Source organism: Diadema antillarum, unplaced genomic scaffold, assembly GCF_040938485.1.
Source record: "Diadema antillarum isolate AM-2024a unplaced genomic scaffold, OU_Dant_1.0 scf00000170, whole genome shotgun sequence".
Classification (NCBI taxonomy): domain Eukaryota; kingdom Metazoa; phylum Echinodermata; class Echinoidea; order Diadematoida; family Diadematidae; genus Diadema; species Diadema antillarum.
Genome location: NW_027271059.1, coordinates 689,971 through 704,821, shown reverse-complemented (window position 1 = coordinate 704,821; position 14,851 = coordinate 689,971). Strand labels below are relative to the sequence as shown.

The 14,851-nt window shown below is 40.1% G+C and overlaps 1 protein-coding gene across 1 annotated transcript in view; it reads right to left on the bottom strand.

The window, feature by feature from the left end:
• LOC139722752 (T-complex protein 1 subunit alpha-like) overlaps positions 1-14,851 on the bottom strand; it is a 107,226-nt gene that overhangs the window by 34,545 nt on the left and 57,830 nt on the right. The window contains exons 7-8 of the mRNA XM_071634036.1: positions 3,081-3,207; positions 1,633-1,808 (exon numbers count right to left, since the gene is read on the bottom strand). Coding sequence (XP_071490137.1) covers positions 1,633-1,808; positions 3,081-3,207 — 303 coding nt within the window. The remainder of the gene's footprint in view (positions 1-1,632; positions 1,809-3,080; positions 3,208-14,851) is intronic.

Sequence of the window (14,851 nt, the reverse complement as noted above, 5' to 3'; positions counted from 1 at the left end):
GGTGCAAGAACGTAGCCTTGCTGTATGCCATTGGAACCCTACGCCACGAAGGGTTCAGACAGATCACTGCTATATCTAACCCAGCCTTGTTGGTTTTCATGCAGTTGGATGACCATGTCGAGGGACTTTAGGTAACAACAAAGGCACTCCTGAATTTGCCAAAGCCCTTTCTTGCTCATGATGTTGAAGACTTTGTTGAGGTCAACAAAGGAAAAGTCCCTTGTTTTGTTCTTCGTACTTTTCCTCAACATCCACTGGAGTGACTTTGTCCCCAGCATCAAAGTACTTGAGCTGGCAGAGATCACAAGCATCAAAGCTATGCTGATGAAAACCCAATTGGGCTGGGCTGGCCATGTCTCAAGAATGGAAGACCTTTCCCTCTCTATGGTTGCAATGTATGGTGAGCTCTCTTCTGAACACAGAGACAGAGGTGCATCCAGAAAGAGATACAAGGACAGCTTGAAGAAAACCCTAAATGCCTGCTCCAAATTGACCACTGACAATGGGCTGCTATTGCCTCTGACATCTTAGCACTTCACTGTCTGGCTGGCAGCAGCCTTCTTCAAAAATGATTGATAAGGTACACCAGCCCGCCTGATGATGAATGCAGTGATGGATAGGCACAACTGTCACTTCTTTTTGTATCACATCGAGGAATGTTTTAACAGGTATGTTGTTGCTTTACAACTAGAGATCTGTAAGTCGAGCGCTTACCCAAGTCATTCCACCTTAGGCAAATCATTTAGAAAATCTAGAGAGTCCAGGAATTCTGCACGCTCCTTGGGCAAAAGCATCCTAAATTTGGGGTATTAAGGCCCAGCCCTAGAAGCTCCCCTGCGACCACTACTACTATTTGTTCAAACTATAACCCCCTCCATCCATTTATGATTCCTGCCAAGTGTGGTCAAAATCAAGCAACCCGTTTTTAAGATGATGAAAATGTCAAAATTATTCAAATGGAGCTAATTCAGGATATTTGGGCCCCATCCGATTGGTTGCCCATGGAACAGACACTGTTCAGTGAGTGATCACAGAAGTTCACTTTGCACCACTCAGCTCAAACAAGCTAAAAAGGAAGTGAATAAATCTCCATCTGTTTTCTGACAGGGGAAGAGATATTACATTAAAGCCTTACAATCGTGGCGAGTGGTTTGTGCGGCACGGAGACGAACGCAACACGCTGCCTCCCCCCGTTCTGTATCAATGTCGTGACACCGAATGAGAATAGCGTTGGCTCAATGGGTCAGCGAACAACACTGGGTCTCAAAATCACCTGACCCAAAATGGCTGTCCAAGCCACGCGAGCTTCCGAATGGACGCACACTCACAGTGCGCATGTGCATGAAGTGAGGCCAAAAGAGCCATGCGTCTTCTGGCCTCTCCATGCGTCTGTTGGCCTCTCTCCTCCAATCACTGCAGCACGCGGTCACAATGTTTGTGTATGATGCGTACAAACACACACATACACACACACGTGTCTCAGTGGCAGCATTGTCCCACACGTTTATGGATGTAGCACTGCAGTTTGGCATTGCACAATTACATGCTCAAACTTCGTTCGTTAGGGAGTTTACGTACCATTAGGGGTTAGGATCATCCGACTTTAAACTTAATATAATAAAACAATTCTACCTCCAGTTGCTTTGGCAATCCTCTTGAGATCCTGTTTCCTACATCTCCTGACTGCCATAGCACCAGCCTCCACAAAGTACTTGAGGCACAAGTCATCAATACCACCAGTGGTCAAGATCACATTGGCTCCAGCATCTAGGATTTTCTGGATTCGCTCCTTTGTGATGTCAGACTCTCTGGAAAAAAAAAGCCACACACAGACACACAGAGTAGTAAGATGAGGCTTTCAATAGGTACTGCTGAACAATTAGGTTTAAAGGGACTGTACAGTACTGGTTGAGGTGAGGATTCAGGTTTATAACATTCCTAAGTGAGATGATGAGAAACCTCTTATGAAATATGAAAAAAAAAATGCAATTTTAAAAAGGATTCAACGTTTATTTGATGAAAATCGGTTTTCAAATGGCTGAGATATCAAAATAATGAAAAGCGACAGGCCACGCCTTTTATTAGGATCTCTTTGTTTCACCTTGTTTTTTGATATCTCAGCCATTTCAAAACTGATTTTCATCATATAAACTTTTGATTCCCCTTAGAATTGCATGCTCTTTGAAATCCCATAGAGTGGTTTCCGAATATCTCGCAAAACGTTAAAAGCTAAATCCTCATCTCAACCAGAACTGTACAGTCTCTTTAAGGGATGCCACACCACAAATACGAAATATTTTGCACATTCCTCAGTGTTATACCATATACGGCAAAAACTAAAAATATTGAAGGTGATTAATACCCAATCTAACAATTCTGTACTGGTACACTGCTGATAAAAATGAACAGTAACTTTACATACTGTATGCACTGTAAATAATCTCAGTACAATATTGCTACACAGACATCACAAGTATGCCAAATTTCTTTAGATTCACATAAAAAATGGAAAAATTGTACTCACTTTCACCTGATTTTGGGGCCATAATGTGCTCTTACCATGGCAATACATGGTCTGCTACTCTACAAAAATTTTGCACAACTTTACATGACAGTCATCACATGCCAAATTTTTTTCTGAATAGCTTCATAAAATTTAAAGTCTAGAACTCACCCTAGAAGTACTACCATTTAAAATCTGTGGAAAATGACAAAATTGGGGGGGGGGGGGGGACTACACTTCATGATAATTTCCGTCTTTTTTAATAAAACTTTCATGAAAATGATACAATAAAATCGGTAAAGATTGCTGAGCTTATGAAAGTGCAGGCACATGGACAATCAGCATGGTACGTAATGTCCCCTTGGGATGGGGTATCAATTGGTCAAAACAGAACATCCTTACCAGTATCCTACGAGTCTGTCATATGAAATCAATGACACTGTTATTAATGACACTGTTATTCATGTGCAGCATACCCACCCACTGGTTCAGAGCATCATAACACAGAAGGGTTTGGGGGGGGGGGGGGGTGGGGAACAGATCAAGGCACAACAGTTTGACTTTTAACAATCCTGACCTTTTCCTAATGGCCTCTAGCTTCTCTGGATCTTCCACCGTCACATGAACACCAAGATGCATCTTTGTCTTTTGCAGACTGAAGTCCAGACAGGCTAATTTTGCACCTACAATACGCTTGGGCATAGCTGTAGATGGGGGGGAAAAAAAAAGGGCTGAAACATGCATTTTTTGTGAAGATATTAAATACCATCTTGGTTAGTCACATATTAAATGATCAGCATTTGGGTAAATATGATCATATTTACGTACACAGAGCTGGAGGGTGATGCTGCAAAACTGGCTAATGAAACTTATCTAGTTGACAGTATGTGTACATTAAGTATTTTTACCTAAATACTACAACAGATGATGACTTTTGTTGTCCAGAACACGCAGGATGTTTTAACTGCAAGATTTGAAATGCTATTTCAACACAGTAATAAGTCCCTGCGTAGAATAAAAAACCCTTTGGAGCTAAAGCTGGTGGCAGTGCTACCTTGACACTAGGCATCAGCAATAATCCTGAACTTGAAATCAGTTGGTGTTTTAGAAGGTTGATCTCAAAGATACATTGTACGACATACCGTACTAGTAATTTTGGTATCTAATGTTGGGCCCAGTGTTGCATGTTGTCTGCTGAAACAAGCTCCACCGTTTGTGTTGGCCACTGACATGCTTTTTCTCAATTGGCTAACACCAGCCCCCTGGGCTTACCAAATTTGTCATTTTAAGTTAGGTGCTATAATGCACACAATGCATTGTATGAGACCTACATTCACATCCCAGCTCACCATTCACTACATGCACAGCCTACATTCAACTGCAATATCTTTTGTGAATAGTACAGGGACACTTTAGACATGGCAATAAAAATCTATGCCTGGGAACAAAAATAAGACACTCACTGCCGTCAAATTATTTAATTTTCACACTTGCAGACTTCCATAGGGGCTTTGTAGATTTAGTAAAAAGGACATACACCTACAGATGAAAATCATATGCTTTCTCCATCTGGTCCCTTCTGCCACTAATAACAAACAAAGATTTGCTTCAAGTCTTCAGCCCCTTGGACCAATGACAGCCATCGTGAGGTAACCAAAGAACAACTTTTATTCCTCACTAACAGAAGTACTTGTACATTATGAACCTTGGCTCAAGTTTGACTCCAGTTAATCACTGGCAGGCCATGGGTACATACAGTCTATACCAAAAGAAACTTTCTGTTCATTAACGTTAACATTAACATTCTCAATGACGATCGCTAATGAAAGTTAACATTTGTGAAAAAACTAACGATAGCTATTTAAAAGCACGAGCTAATGTGAGATTTGGCATTGGTAAGACACCTGGCACATAGCGAGAGGTAATGCAAAACTTGGCATGTCATGGAAATTTTTTGACGAAATGAGATGCCCAAAAATCAGACCGATCGCAGTTATTTTTTCCGCAGTTTCATGTGCTTGTTCTGTGGGTACACGGTCAACAAATAAACTGAAGTTAAAGTGGTTCGTGCATCATTTCGATACTAATTGTCTGCCCATCCACTTTCTGCCTTTTGCTCACCTTTGCTTTCACTTCCTCCTATTTTCCTTCATTTTTCTAAGTATGAAGATATTTTTGGGGAGTGTCGTTGGGTTTGTTTTACGTGATTAAAAATGTGATTTTGCAGCAATTGAGAGGTGAGTTTCTGTTTGCACATTGCATGTATGATTTGTGTGACGATATGTACAAAAAGTGTATGCGTCTGTAGATGTGATCAAAGAATCCAACCCTAAGCACCTTCTGATCTGGAGATTCTCCCGCCTGAAACCCTTAGCAAACGGGAGACTCCAAGTTCTTAGTTGATGTGTACGAATTGAAGCGCTAAGTTCCTAGATTTCTAGTTGCTCTCTGGTGCTATCTAAAGCTTATTTTTTCAACATAAGATAACAATAAGGCCAAAAAAAAAAATTGTTGCATTGGCGTAACCCGCCCGACCCTAAAAATTCCGCCGACCCCATGTTTTTTTATTATTTTTTTTTTGCTATCGATATCAAATATCTTGTTGATTGCGATCGCGATCGCACAAACCCGGAAGTGGAAACGGCTCTGGGGATATCGGATGTACGAGGGAGAGATCTAGCGCCTCGCATAAGCCTTCCTTGATCAGTACGTCATCTGTTTCCAACACGGACACGTACTCTAACAAGATTTATTCAGTGTATACGTAGCATTCAGACTGCGATGTATTGTGCACAGTTTTGCCATAGGTTTCTTGTGTGGAGAACTTACACGAATCTGTATATGTGGGACTGTAATAGAGATCGCCGTGTGCGATGAAAAGATCGTACATATGGGTCAATTTGCATCTATCTTATCTAAGTCAAAATAGTAAAATATGAAGTGAAAACATTCAGGATAGGGATTTCAACATCTTTAAATTCTGTGAAGGGGTAAATTCCAGTAATATCGATTTGTAGAATAGATGAACACAGCACATTCGGTGCAGCAGTTGTAACTGCTTACTGAGCTGAGCACGAGTTTTACACGTAAAATGCAGGTAGCAAAAAAAAAAAAAAAAAAAAAAAAAAAAAATCCGCCCGACCGACCCCCTATTTGAAAATCTCATGTTACGCCAATGCAACAATTTTTTTTTTGGCCTAAGTAAGAAATCCTTTCCAACGGGAGACACAGAGCCAGGGCGGGAGAAATTAAATCTCAAGCTGGAGAACTGGAGATTTTGCAAAAATGGGTTTTCGGCGGGAGATCTCCCGTCAAAAACGGGAGAGTTGGAGTCTCTGTGTGATTAATTTGTACATTCTTACTTTATAGCAATTTTCGTATGTTTTGTACGTAGCCTCTCTCACACGTGTTACTGCGAATATTTTATTATCATTTCACTTCAGTCCTGTAAATTGTTCTCAAACCTATGGTATGTTGAAACAAGTTCTTGACTCTTTTCATGTCATTTCATCCTTTCTTTTTCATTTCGAAACTGTCGTTCTATCAAAAGTTCTGTGCTTAATTAGTATTAGTAATTTTGCCCGATTTTGCTGGAGTATTTCAAGGACAAGTTCACCTACATAGACATGTGGATTGAGAGAATGCAGCAATATTAGTAGAACACATCAGTGAGAATTTGAGAAAAATCGGACAATCCGTTCAAAAGTTATAAATTTTTAAAGTTTCTTCTCAGTCACGGCTGGATGAGAAGACTACCATAGCTTGTGATGTCACATGTGTACAACGATATAAAGAAAGAATAAAGAAATTTCCACACGTTTTTGCTTTTCTCGCATAACAAAAGAATACTCAACTTCTCTCTTTCAGAAGGCAGGGGGGAATAATATTACCCTTAGAATACGTCAGTAACAAGTCGAAGAAATGTGCACTTTATTCAACAAGGCAAGTGCCAAATTGTGTCTCGCCCATTCGCGTACAAGGAATTAATATTTTCATAACTCCCAGAAGTTAATTGACCTGCTTATGACCTTTGACCTTGTGGTGACCTTCAACACCCCAAGGGACATTTACCATCCAAGTTTGGTCACAAACGGACAAAGGGATCAAAAGTAATGAGCCATAATCGAAACACGCCATAAAATCTAACATTGGGCCCTAAAAATTTGTTGACCCCTTTCTGTGACCTTTGACCTTGTGATGACCTTTAACTCCCCAAGGAATATCTACTGTCCAAGTTTGGTCACAAACGGACGGACATAGGGATCAAAAGTTATGAGCCACATTCAAAACGCGCCCTAAAAAATAACATTGGGCCCTAAAAGTTTGTTGACCCCTGTCTGTGACCTTTGACCTTGTGACGACCTTCACCTCCCCAAGGGACATCTTCCATATAAGTTTGGTCACAAACGGACAAAGGGATCAAAAGTTATGAGCCATAAACGAAATGCGCCCTAAAAACTTAACATTGGGCCCTAAAAGTTCGTCGACCCGTCTGTGACCTTTGACCTTGTGGTATTCTTCAACTTCCCAAGAGACATCTACCATCACCCAAGTTTGATTGCCTTTGTAGCAACATGTGCTGAGTTACGTGTGATAAGAGTCTTGCAAGTAAACTTTAACGTATGACCTCAAATGACCTTTGACCTTATCATGTGACCTCTTACGGCACCATAACACGAAGGTACCCCCCAGTGCATCCATCACCCAAGTTTGATTGCCATTGTAGCAACATGTGTCGAGTTACGTGTGATAAGAGAGTCTTGCAAGTAAACTTTAACGTATGACCTCAAATGACCTTTGACCTTATCCTGTGACCTCCAACAGCACCATGACATGAAGGTACCCCAAGTGCATCTATGACCCAAGTTAGGTTGTAATCCAAGCAACTTATGTGAAGTTATTTGTCAAAGAGAGTCTTGCAGGTAAACTTTAACATAGAAAAGAGAGTCTTGCACGTACTCTTTAATATATGACCTCAAATGACCTTTGACATCATCACATGACCTCCAACAACACCATAACATGAAGATACCCCTAGTACTTCTATCATCCAAGTGTGGCATCCATTGCTGTAACAGTTGCCCAGTTATGCATCATAAGAGAGTCTTGCAGGTAAACTTTAACATTTGCGACAGACGACGGACGGACGGACGATGGACGGACGACGGACGGACGCCATTTGGATCCCTTAGTCTCGCCTTCACCTCCGGTGGGTGAGACAAAAAGTAAAGTTTTGTGAAATTCTCTTTTTGTTTTCCTTATATCGTTGTATGCATGTGACATCATACACTGTAGTAGTCTTCTCATCCAGCAGTGGCTGCGCAGATAATTTTAAATTTTCATAACTTTTGAATGGATTGTCCAATTTTCCCCAAACTTTCACTGATGTGTTCTGCTAATATTGTTGCATTCATTCAAACCACGGTATACGAAGGTGGACTTGTCTTTTAACATTTTTAGAAAAAAGTTTTGCTCGTTTGCTTTGCTCTATTTGGAGAGACATGGGCTTTAGTAAATGCATTCTCATGTACTCCCAGCCAACATATCATTTCAGATAATTATCAACTGCACAATGCTTAAATGTCACTTCTCAATCTTCTCTTTTTTCCAATCTTTCAGGCTTCATGATAACAAGAGAAAAATAATTTCAACAGAAATTGGAAAACAGCTGAAGAGACTGCCTTCATCAGCTTGCAATAAGCTGCTGTTGACAAATTTAGGTGCAATGTACAATGTGGTTGAAGTTAGCACGTAAATTTCTTTTTAAGGCCGTCAGATTATAAGTTGATTAATGTTATATGCAATTACAATCATCAAATAGTCTCTACATATTTGATTAGATTATTTCCTTTCTAAACGATAATTTTCTTTTCTTTTAGTTGTTGTTAGATGGCACATTTATCTGAGCATTAAATCATTAAAGTGTTAATGGTTAATGAGATTGTTTATGGAAGATATGCATAATATATTTATTGAATTTTATGGTGTATTGAATTAATTACAGGGAAATCTAAGTTTTATATGATGCTGTGTATTTGTTATGTTAATGTAATTGGTATTTGTTACTGTTAAAATGTTCATATAATGTATGTTGTTTGATGTAATTTATTTAATGTGATGCATTATCATTCAGCCTTCGGGCTACTACTTTGCATGTTTGTTCTAATAAACCATTATCAAATCAAATCAAAGTAAACCAGGGAGGTGAAACCTGGTAAAACTAATTGTTACCATGGAACGCAGATCTTCCATTCACACTGTGTGTATAATAACACAATTATGGTACGTATTGAGCACTCCCACTGTTTGCAAAGGCTCGGCATGATTGGTGGCAGACAATTTTATTTGTGATTTCTTTTTGAGGCTTTTATGGGTTTTTTTCATAGGGAATATATGTCATATTTTATTATCAGTCTTAATTCATTTAAGTGAAGAAGCAAGGTGCATACCATCGCTGGGGCGACAAGACCTCGTATCTACAAAATGTCAAATGTTCAGGAGAGCCAAAAAACATGGCGGCCAAAGCACTAGAGCGAATGGGAAAGCGTTTCCGTTGATATGCCATGGTAACTTTATTTTTGGAGTAAGACAGTTGGGATTTGGACAGGACATCACTCAACCCATCATTTGACCATTAATCTAAACAAGGAAAAGTAGAAATTACGCGGTGCATAAAATATGTCCCCGCCGGAAGTAGCATTTAGTATCAAAGTGTACTATATAGGTCAAAAGATAAAGGTCAAAGGTCAAAGAAGTCAAAGGTCAACATTCTGTGTAGAAGTTTTGAAGCCCTCACCTAGTGCCATCACATAAAGCAAACGGAATCGAAATCCGGTTAGAAATGGCGAAGGAGTAGCATTTTGTAGCCAATGTACAATATAGGTAAAAAATCAAGGTCAAAGGTCAAAGAAGTCAAAGGTCAAAATTCTGTGTAGAAGTTTTGAAGCCCTCACCAAGTGCCATCATATAAAGCAAACGGAATCGAAATCGGGTTAGAAATGGCGAAGGAGTAGCATTTTGTAGCAAAATGTACAATACAGGTCAAAAAATCAAGGTCAAAGGTCAAAGAAGTCAAAGGTCAAAATTCTGTGTAGAAGTGTTGAAGCCCTCACCTAGTGCCATCACATAAAGCAAACGGAATCGAAATCGGGTTAGAAATGGCAAAGGAGTAGCATTTTGTAGCAAAATGTACAATATAGGTCAAAAAATCAAGGTCAAAGGTCAAAGAAGTCAAAGGTCAAAATTCTGTGTACAAGTTTTGAAGCCCTCACCTAGTGCCATCACATAAGGCAAACGGAATCGAAATCGGGTTAGAAATGGCGAAGGAGTAGCATTTTGTAGCAAAATGTACAATACAGGTCGAAAATCAAGGTCAAAGGTCAAAGAAGTCAAAGGTCAAAATTCTGTGTAGAAGTTTTGAAGCCCTCACCTAGTGCCATCACATAAAGCAAACGGAATCGAAATCGGGTTAGAAATGGCGAAGGAGTAGCATTTTGTAGCAAAATGTACAATATAGGTCAAAGGTCAAGGTCAAAGGTCACGACTGAAATTCTGTGAAGAAGTTTCAAAGCTCCCATGTAGTGCTATCATATAAAGCAAACAGAATCAAAATTGGCTCATAAATGACAGAGAAGTAGCAAATTGAAGATTTTGATCACACACGGACGCACACACGGACGCACACACGGACGGACGGACGGACGGACGGACACACGGACACACACACGTACGGAGCCCGTTTCATAGTCCCCTGCTCGAACTCGTTCGGCGGGGACAAAAAGTCATTGTCACAAAAATTGCAGATACAAGGTCTTGTCACCCCAGCGACGATACAATGGTGAGATTACTGGCCATCATGTGCTGATCAACACTACAGAAGGGATATCGATGGATGACCGCTATGCTGCTGGCTGAGTCAAGCATGGCTGTCATACGTACGACAGTTGCATACTATAGTTTCCTTCGGGGGGGGGGGGGGGGGGGGGGGAGGGGGGCATTCTGAGAAATTACATTATATATTGAACTGAAAAATAAGAAAGCCTGTGAAACTGACAATCAATTTAGAAATCGAGGAAACTTGCCAAATCAGGTCAATAGAGTTAAATTTTACATACTATTTCTGTAGTGAATATTTCCAGGGACAAACGTAGCTGAGATATTAACAAGACCTTGTGGATTAGGTACACGAAATCATACAATTGAAATGATTGAATGTTGTGGGATGAGCAGCACTGAGCTGTCTTACTCCTCGTCCCTGGCCTGCTGTCCATCTGGTGGTGTGATTTATTACTGTATTACGTGGATATTTTGCTCCACTAATTTTTCGCGCCCGGCTGGGTAAGATGAGTTTCGCATGTTTTTATTCCTGCGGAATCAATACATCAACTACTGGAATATATGGCAAACAGAAATATTTGTGTGCTTTTATTTTGGTGCTTGTTTCTGGTTGCGTCAAATGTGCAAAAATTTCAACATTGCAAAAATTTCCACTTTTACAGTACACTTAAGCAGTTGAGTTGTGTACCAACAAGCTGGGAGGTGGACCTATCTCCCTGCACCAACAACTAGTACTCTAGTACCTGTACCTACATATTGTATTCGGGTGTATGCACGCAATCGAGCAAGCAGCAGCTTTCACTGCCACGATGATCATGTGGAGTTTCGAGTGGTGTTGCATGACTGACATTCATATCGAACAGGCATACAAAATCTTTTCTGTAAAGTAATGAATATCTTCTAAAACATTCTGTGAACAAGGCAAGTGCCAAATTGTGTCTCGCCCATTCGCGTACAAGAAATTATTTTTCTAACTCCCAGAAGTTCCTTGACCTGCCTATGACCTTCGACCTTGTGGTGACCTTCAACTCCCCAAGGGACATCTACCATCCAAGTTTGGTCACAAACGGACAAAGGGATCAAAAGTTCAAAAGGGATCATTGGGCCCTAAAAGTTCGTTGACCCCTGTCTGTGACCTTTGACCTTGTGGTAACCTTCAAATTCCCAAGGGACATCTACCATCTAAGTTTGGTCACAAACAGACAAAGGGATCAAAAGTTATGAGCCATAAACGAAACGCACCCTAAAAACTTAACATTGGGCCCTATAGTTCATTGACCTCTGCCTGTGACCTTTGACCTTGAGGTGCCCTACATGTTTGGTAAAATGTGTAACGTTGCATAACCACTCTTCCCTCCAAGTTTGATTGAAATTGACATCCTCAGTAGAGAGTTATTCAAGTTTTTGTAGTGTTACAGACAGACGACGGACGGACGATGGACGGACGACGGACGGACGGACGGACGACAGACAGACAGACGCCACAGGCGATCTCTTAGTCTCCCCACACCTCCGGTGGGCTCGACAAAAATAAAGAAAACAGAAGATTATGGGCAAGTCCAAGATAACATGTGCGTTACTTATGGGACATTCAGAGACTTTTATGCCCTGAAAAATAGTGTTAATGGCCTTTGATCATGTTGAACTTTATCACGGTGATTGATATCTAGGAGAACTAGAAATATCACTTAAGGTGATTAATACCCCCGCCCCGTGACGACAGTCTTACCCAAGGAATGATCTTTCCTTGATCTTCTGCCATTTAAATGCCGTTACCATGGCAACGCAGCTTCCGACACGTCCGAAAAATATGTCTTGCACATCTTCCCACCAAGACTATTATGTGTGCCACATTTCATAAGCTTTTGTCAAAAACTGAGGAAGTAGTTCAATCCACAAGATCTTTCCTTGATCTTCCGCCATTAATATGCCGTTACCATGGCAACGCAGCTTCCGACACGTCCAAAAAATATGTCTTGCACATCTTCCCACCAAGACCAATGTGTGTGCCACATTTCATGAGCTTCAGTCGAATACAGAGGAAGTAGTTCAATCCGCAAGATCTTTCCTTGATCTTCTGCCATTTATATGCCGTTACCATGGCAACACAGCTTCCGACACGTCCGAAAACTATGTCTTCCACATCTTCCCACCAAGATCAAGGTGTGTGCCACATTTCATAAGCTTTGGTCAAAAAACTGAGGAAGTAGTTAAATCCGCAAGATCTTTCCTTGATCTTCTGCCATTAATATGCCGTTACCATGGCAACATACTTTTTGGTACTGTCAAAAAAGCGTCTTGCACATCTACAACCAAAGGCACACATCTGTACCAAGTTTCATGGAAATTGGGCAAAAACTGAGGAAGTAGTTTGCAACACAAAATTTTCCATCATTTTGGCTCATAATATGTGAGCTGTTACCATGGCAACATACTTTTTGTCACAGTCAAGAAATGTGTCATGCTGACCTATATCCTAAGACAAACATTCAATATGAATTCCATGAGAATTGGAAGAACACTGATGAAGCAGTTTTGCCATGAAGCATTTTGCCCTATATTTTACCAATAACATGCCGTTACCATGGCAACGCACTTTTTGCCACTGCGGAAATATGTGTCTTGCACATTAACATATTCAGATGAACATCTGTACCTAATTTCATAAAAATTGATCAAAAACTGTGGGAGGAGTTCGCGACGCAAGATTTGTACCCATTTTTGCCCATAATATGCCGTTACCATGGCAACGTACTTTTGGGTACTGTCAAAAAATATGTTTTGCACATCTACAACCCAAGGCACACATCTGTGCCAAGTTTTATGGGAGTCGGTTGAAAACTGAGGAAGTAGTTCGCGACGCAAGATTTGCAACGGACCGACCGCCCGACCGCCCGACCGCCCGACCGACCGCCCGACCGCCCGACCGACCGCCCGACCGACCGCCCGACCGACCGCCCGACCGACCGTCCGCTGATTCCTATATACCCCCTTCAAACTTCGTTTGGCGGGGGTATAAATATAATCATGTAAAAAATGGAGAAAAATGACCTTGACAATTATACTCTAGAAGAGAAAATATGTGCCGTTATGTGTGGGACCAGAAATTTTTTTTTTTTTTACATTTTTTTCAACCTCAAAACTCTCTGAAAGTGTTTCATTCTACAACTTGTAACTCACTGTGATGAAATCGAGTAGATATATGATGTCTGTCTAACAATCAGGTTGTTGATTCGAGTCACACCTCAGTATGTATACCAATGATTTTTGTCGTGGCTACTACCAAAAAGTGAATAACTGAATAACTAAGATATCCAGAAACGTGGTGTCCTAACAAAAGGTGGGTCACATTTTTCATTAGGACCACTTCGTTTTACTTTGTATTTGTTTGTTTTATGATATCTCAACCATTTCAAATTGGATCTTCATAAAATAAACTTTGAATTTCTCTAGTCTTAGAATTGTATGCTCTTTAAAAATTCATATCTAAGTGGTTTCCAATCATCTTGTAAAATGTTGAAAACTGATTCCCCATTTCTATGAAAACTGAAATATACCGTCCCTTTAATGCTGATTTTCATTGCGTATTTTGGCATCTCCTCCTCCCCCTTTCTGAAAATTGTTCAGTCAAGTACATTTATTGTTTCAAATGTCTATAACTCAAAAGTAGCTGAAAAGCTGGGATGCTTTCTGCAGGATGATTGAAGATTTGTGTACTGAGAGACCTTCCCAGCTAGCTACATGCATCCACTTGCAATATGTATGAGGATGTCCCATACGTAACATTATTTAATTGTCTAATTAAAAATATTTCTTTTACTATTTTTTTCTTCTTTCTGTGGTATTTAACTTCTTTAAACAATAAATTAGAACTTTCCAAAAGGGCATTCAAATAACCTTAGAAATTTCAGAAAAAACCTTAAAAAATGACATCAAATTGTTACGTATGAGACATCTCATGATAGGACACGAGCAAATTTGCATAATCATTTGCATAATCCCTAAATTTTTATACCAAGTTAAACTATTTGATGAACTTCTTATGTCCACATATTAATCAAATATAATTTGCTTTCCATTGAATAAATATGAATTTTTATAAATGTCCCATACGTAACACTGTATTTCAAATTTATGCAAATGAAGCCTTTGGGATTTGCATAAATTTACATAATAACATATTTTCCTCCCTGGAAATCAAAACTTCAACTCATAAGCTTCAAGATGATATCAAACATGTCAATATTCAGCAAAGATGAAATTTAGCCTTCTGAGGGGACCTTTTCTTGGACTTGCCCTCATAATCTTCTGCTAAAATCTTGCAATCTACAAGATCTCTTGCCAAACTACTGGACATGTCCACTACGGTAAATTAACCTGTTCCTCCAGCAATTCTCCAAGAGCCCCCAATGTCCCCAAACGAGATTATTTTTGCAGGTTGACAGATAACAGACAGGCTGGTAAGTTTTGGCCATTTTTGGCCATTTTTTTGGGGGGGCCATTTTTCTGGAC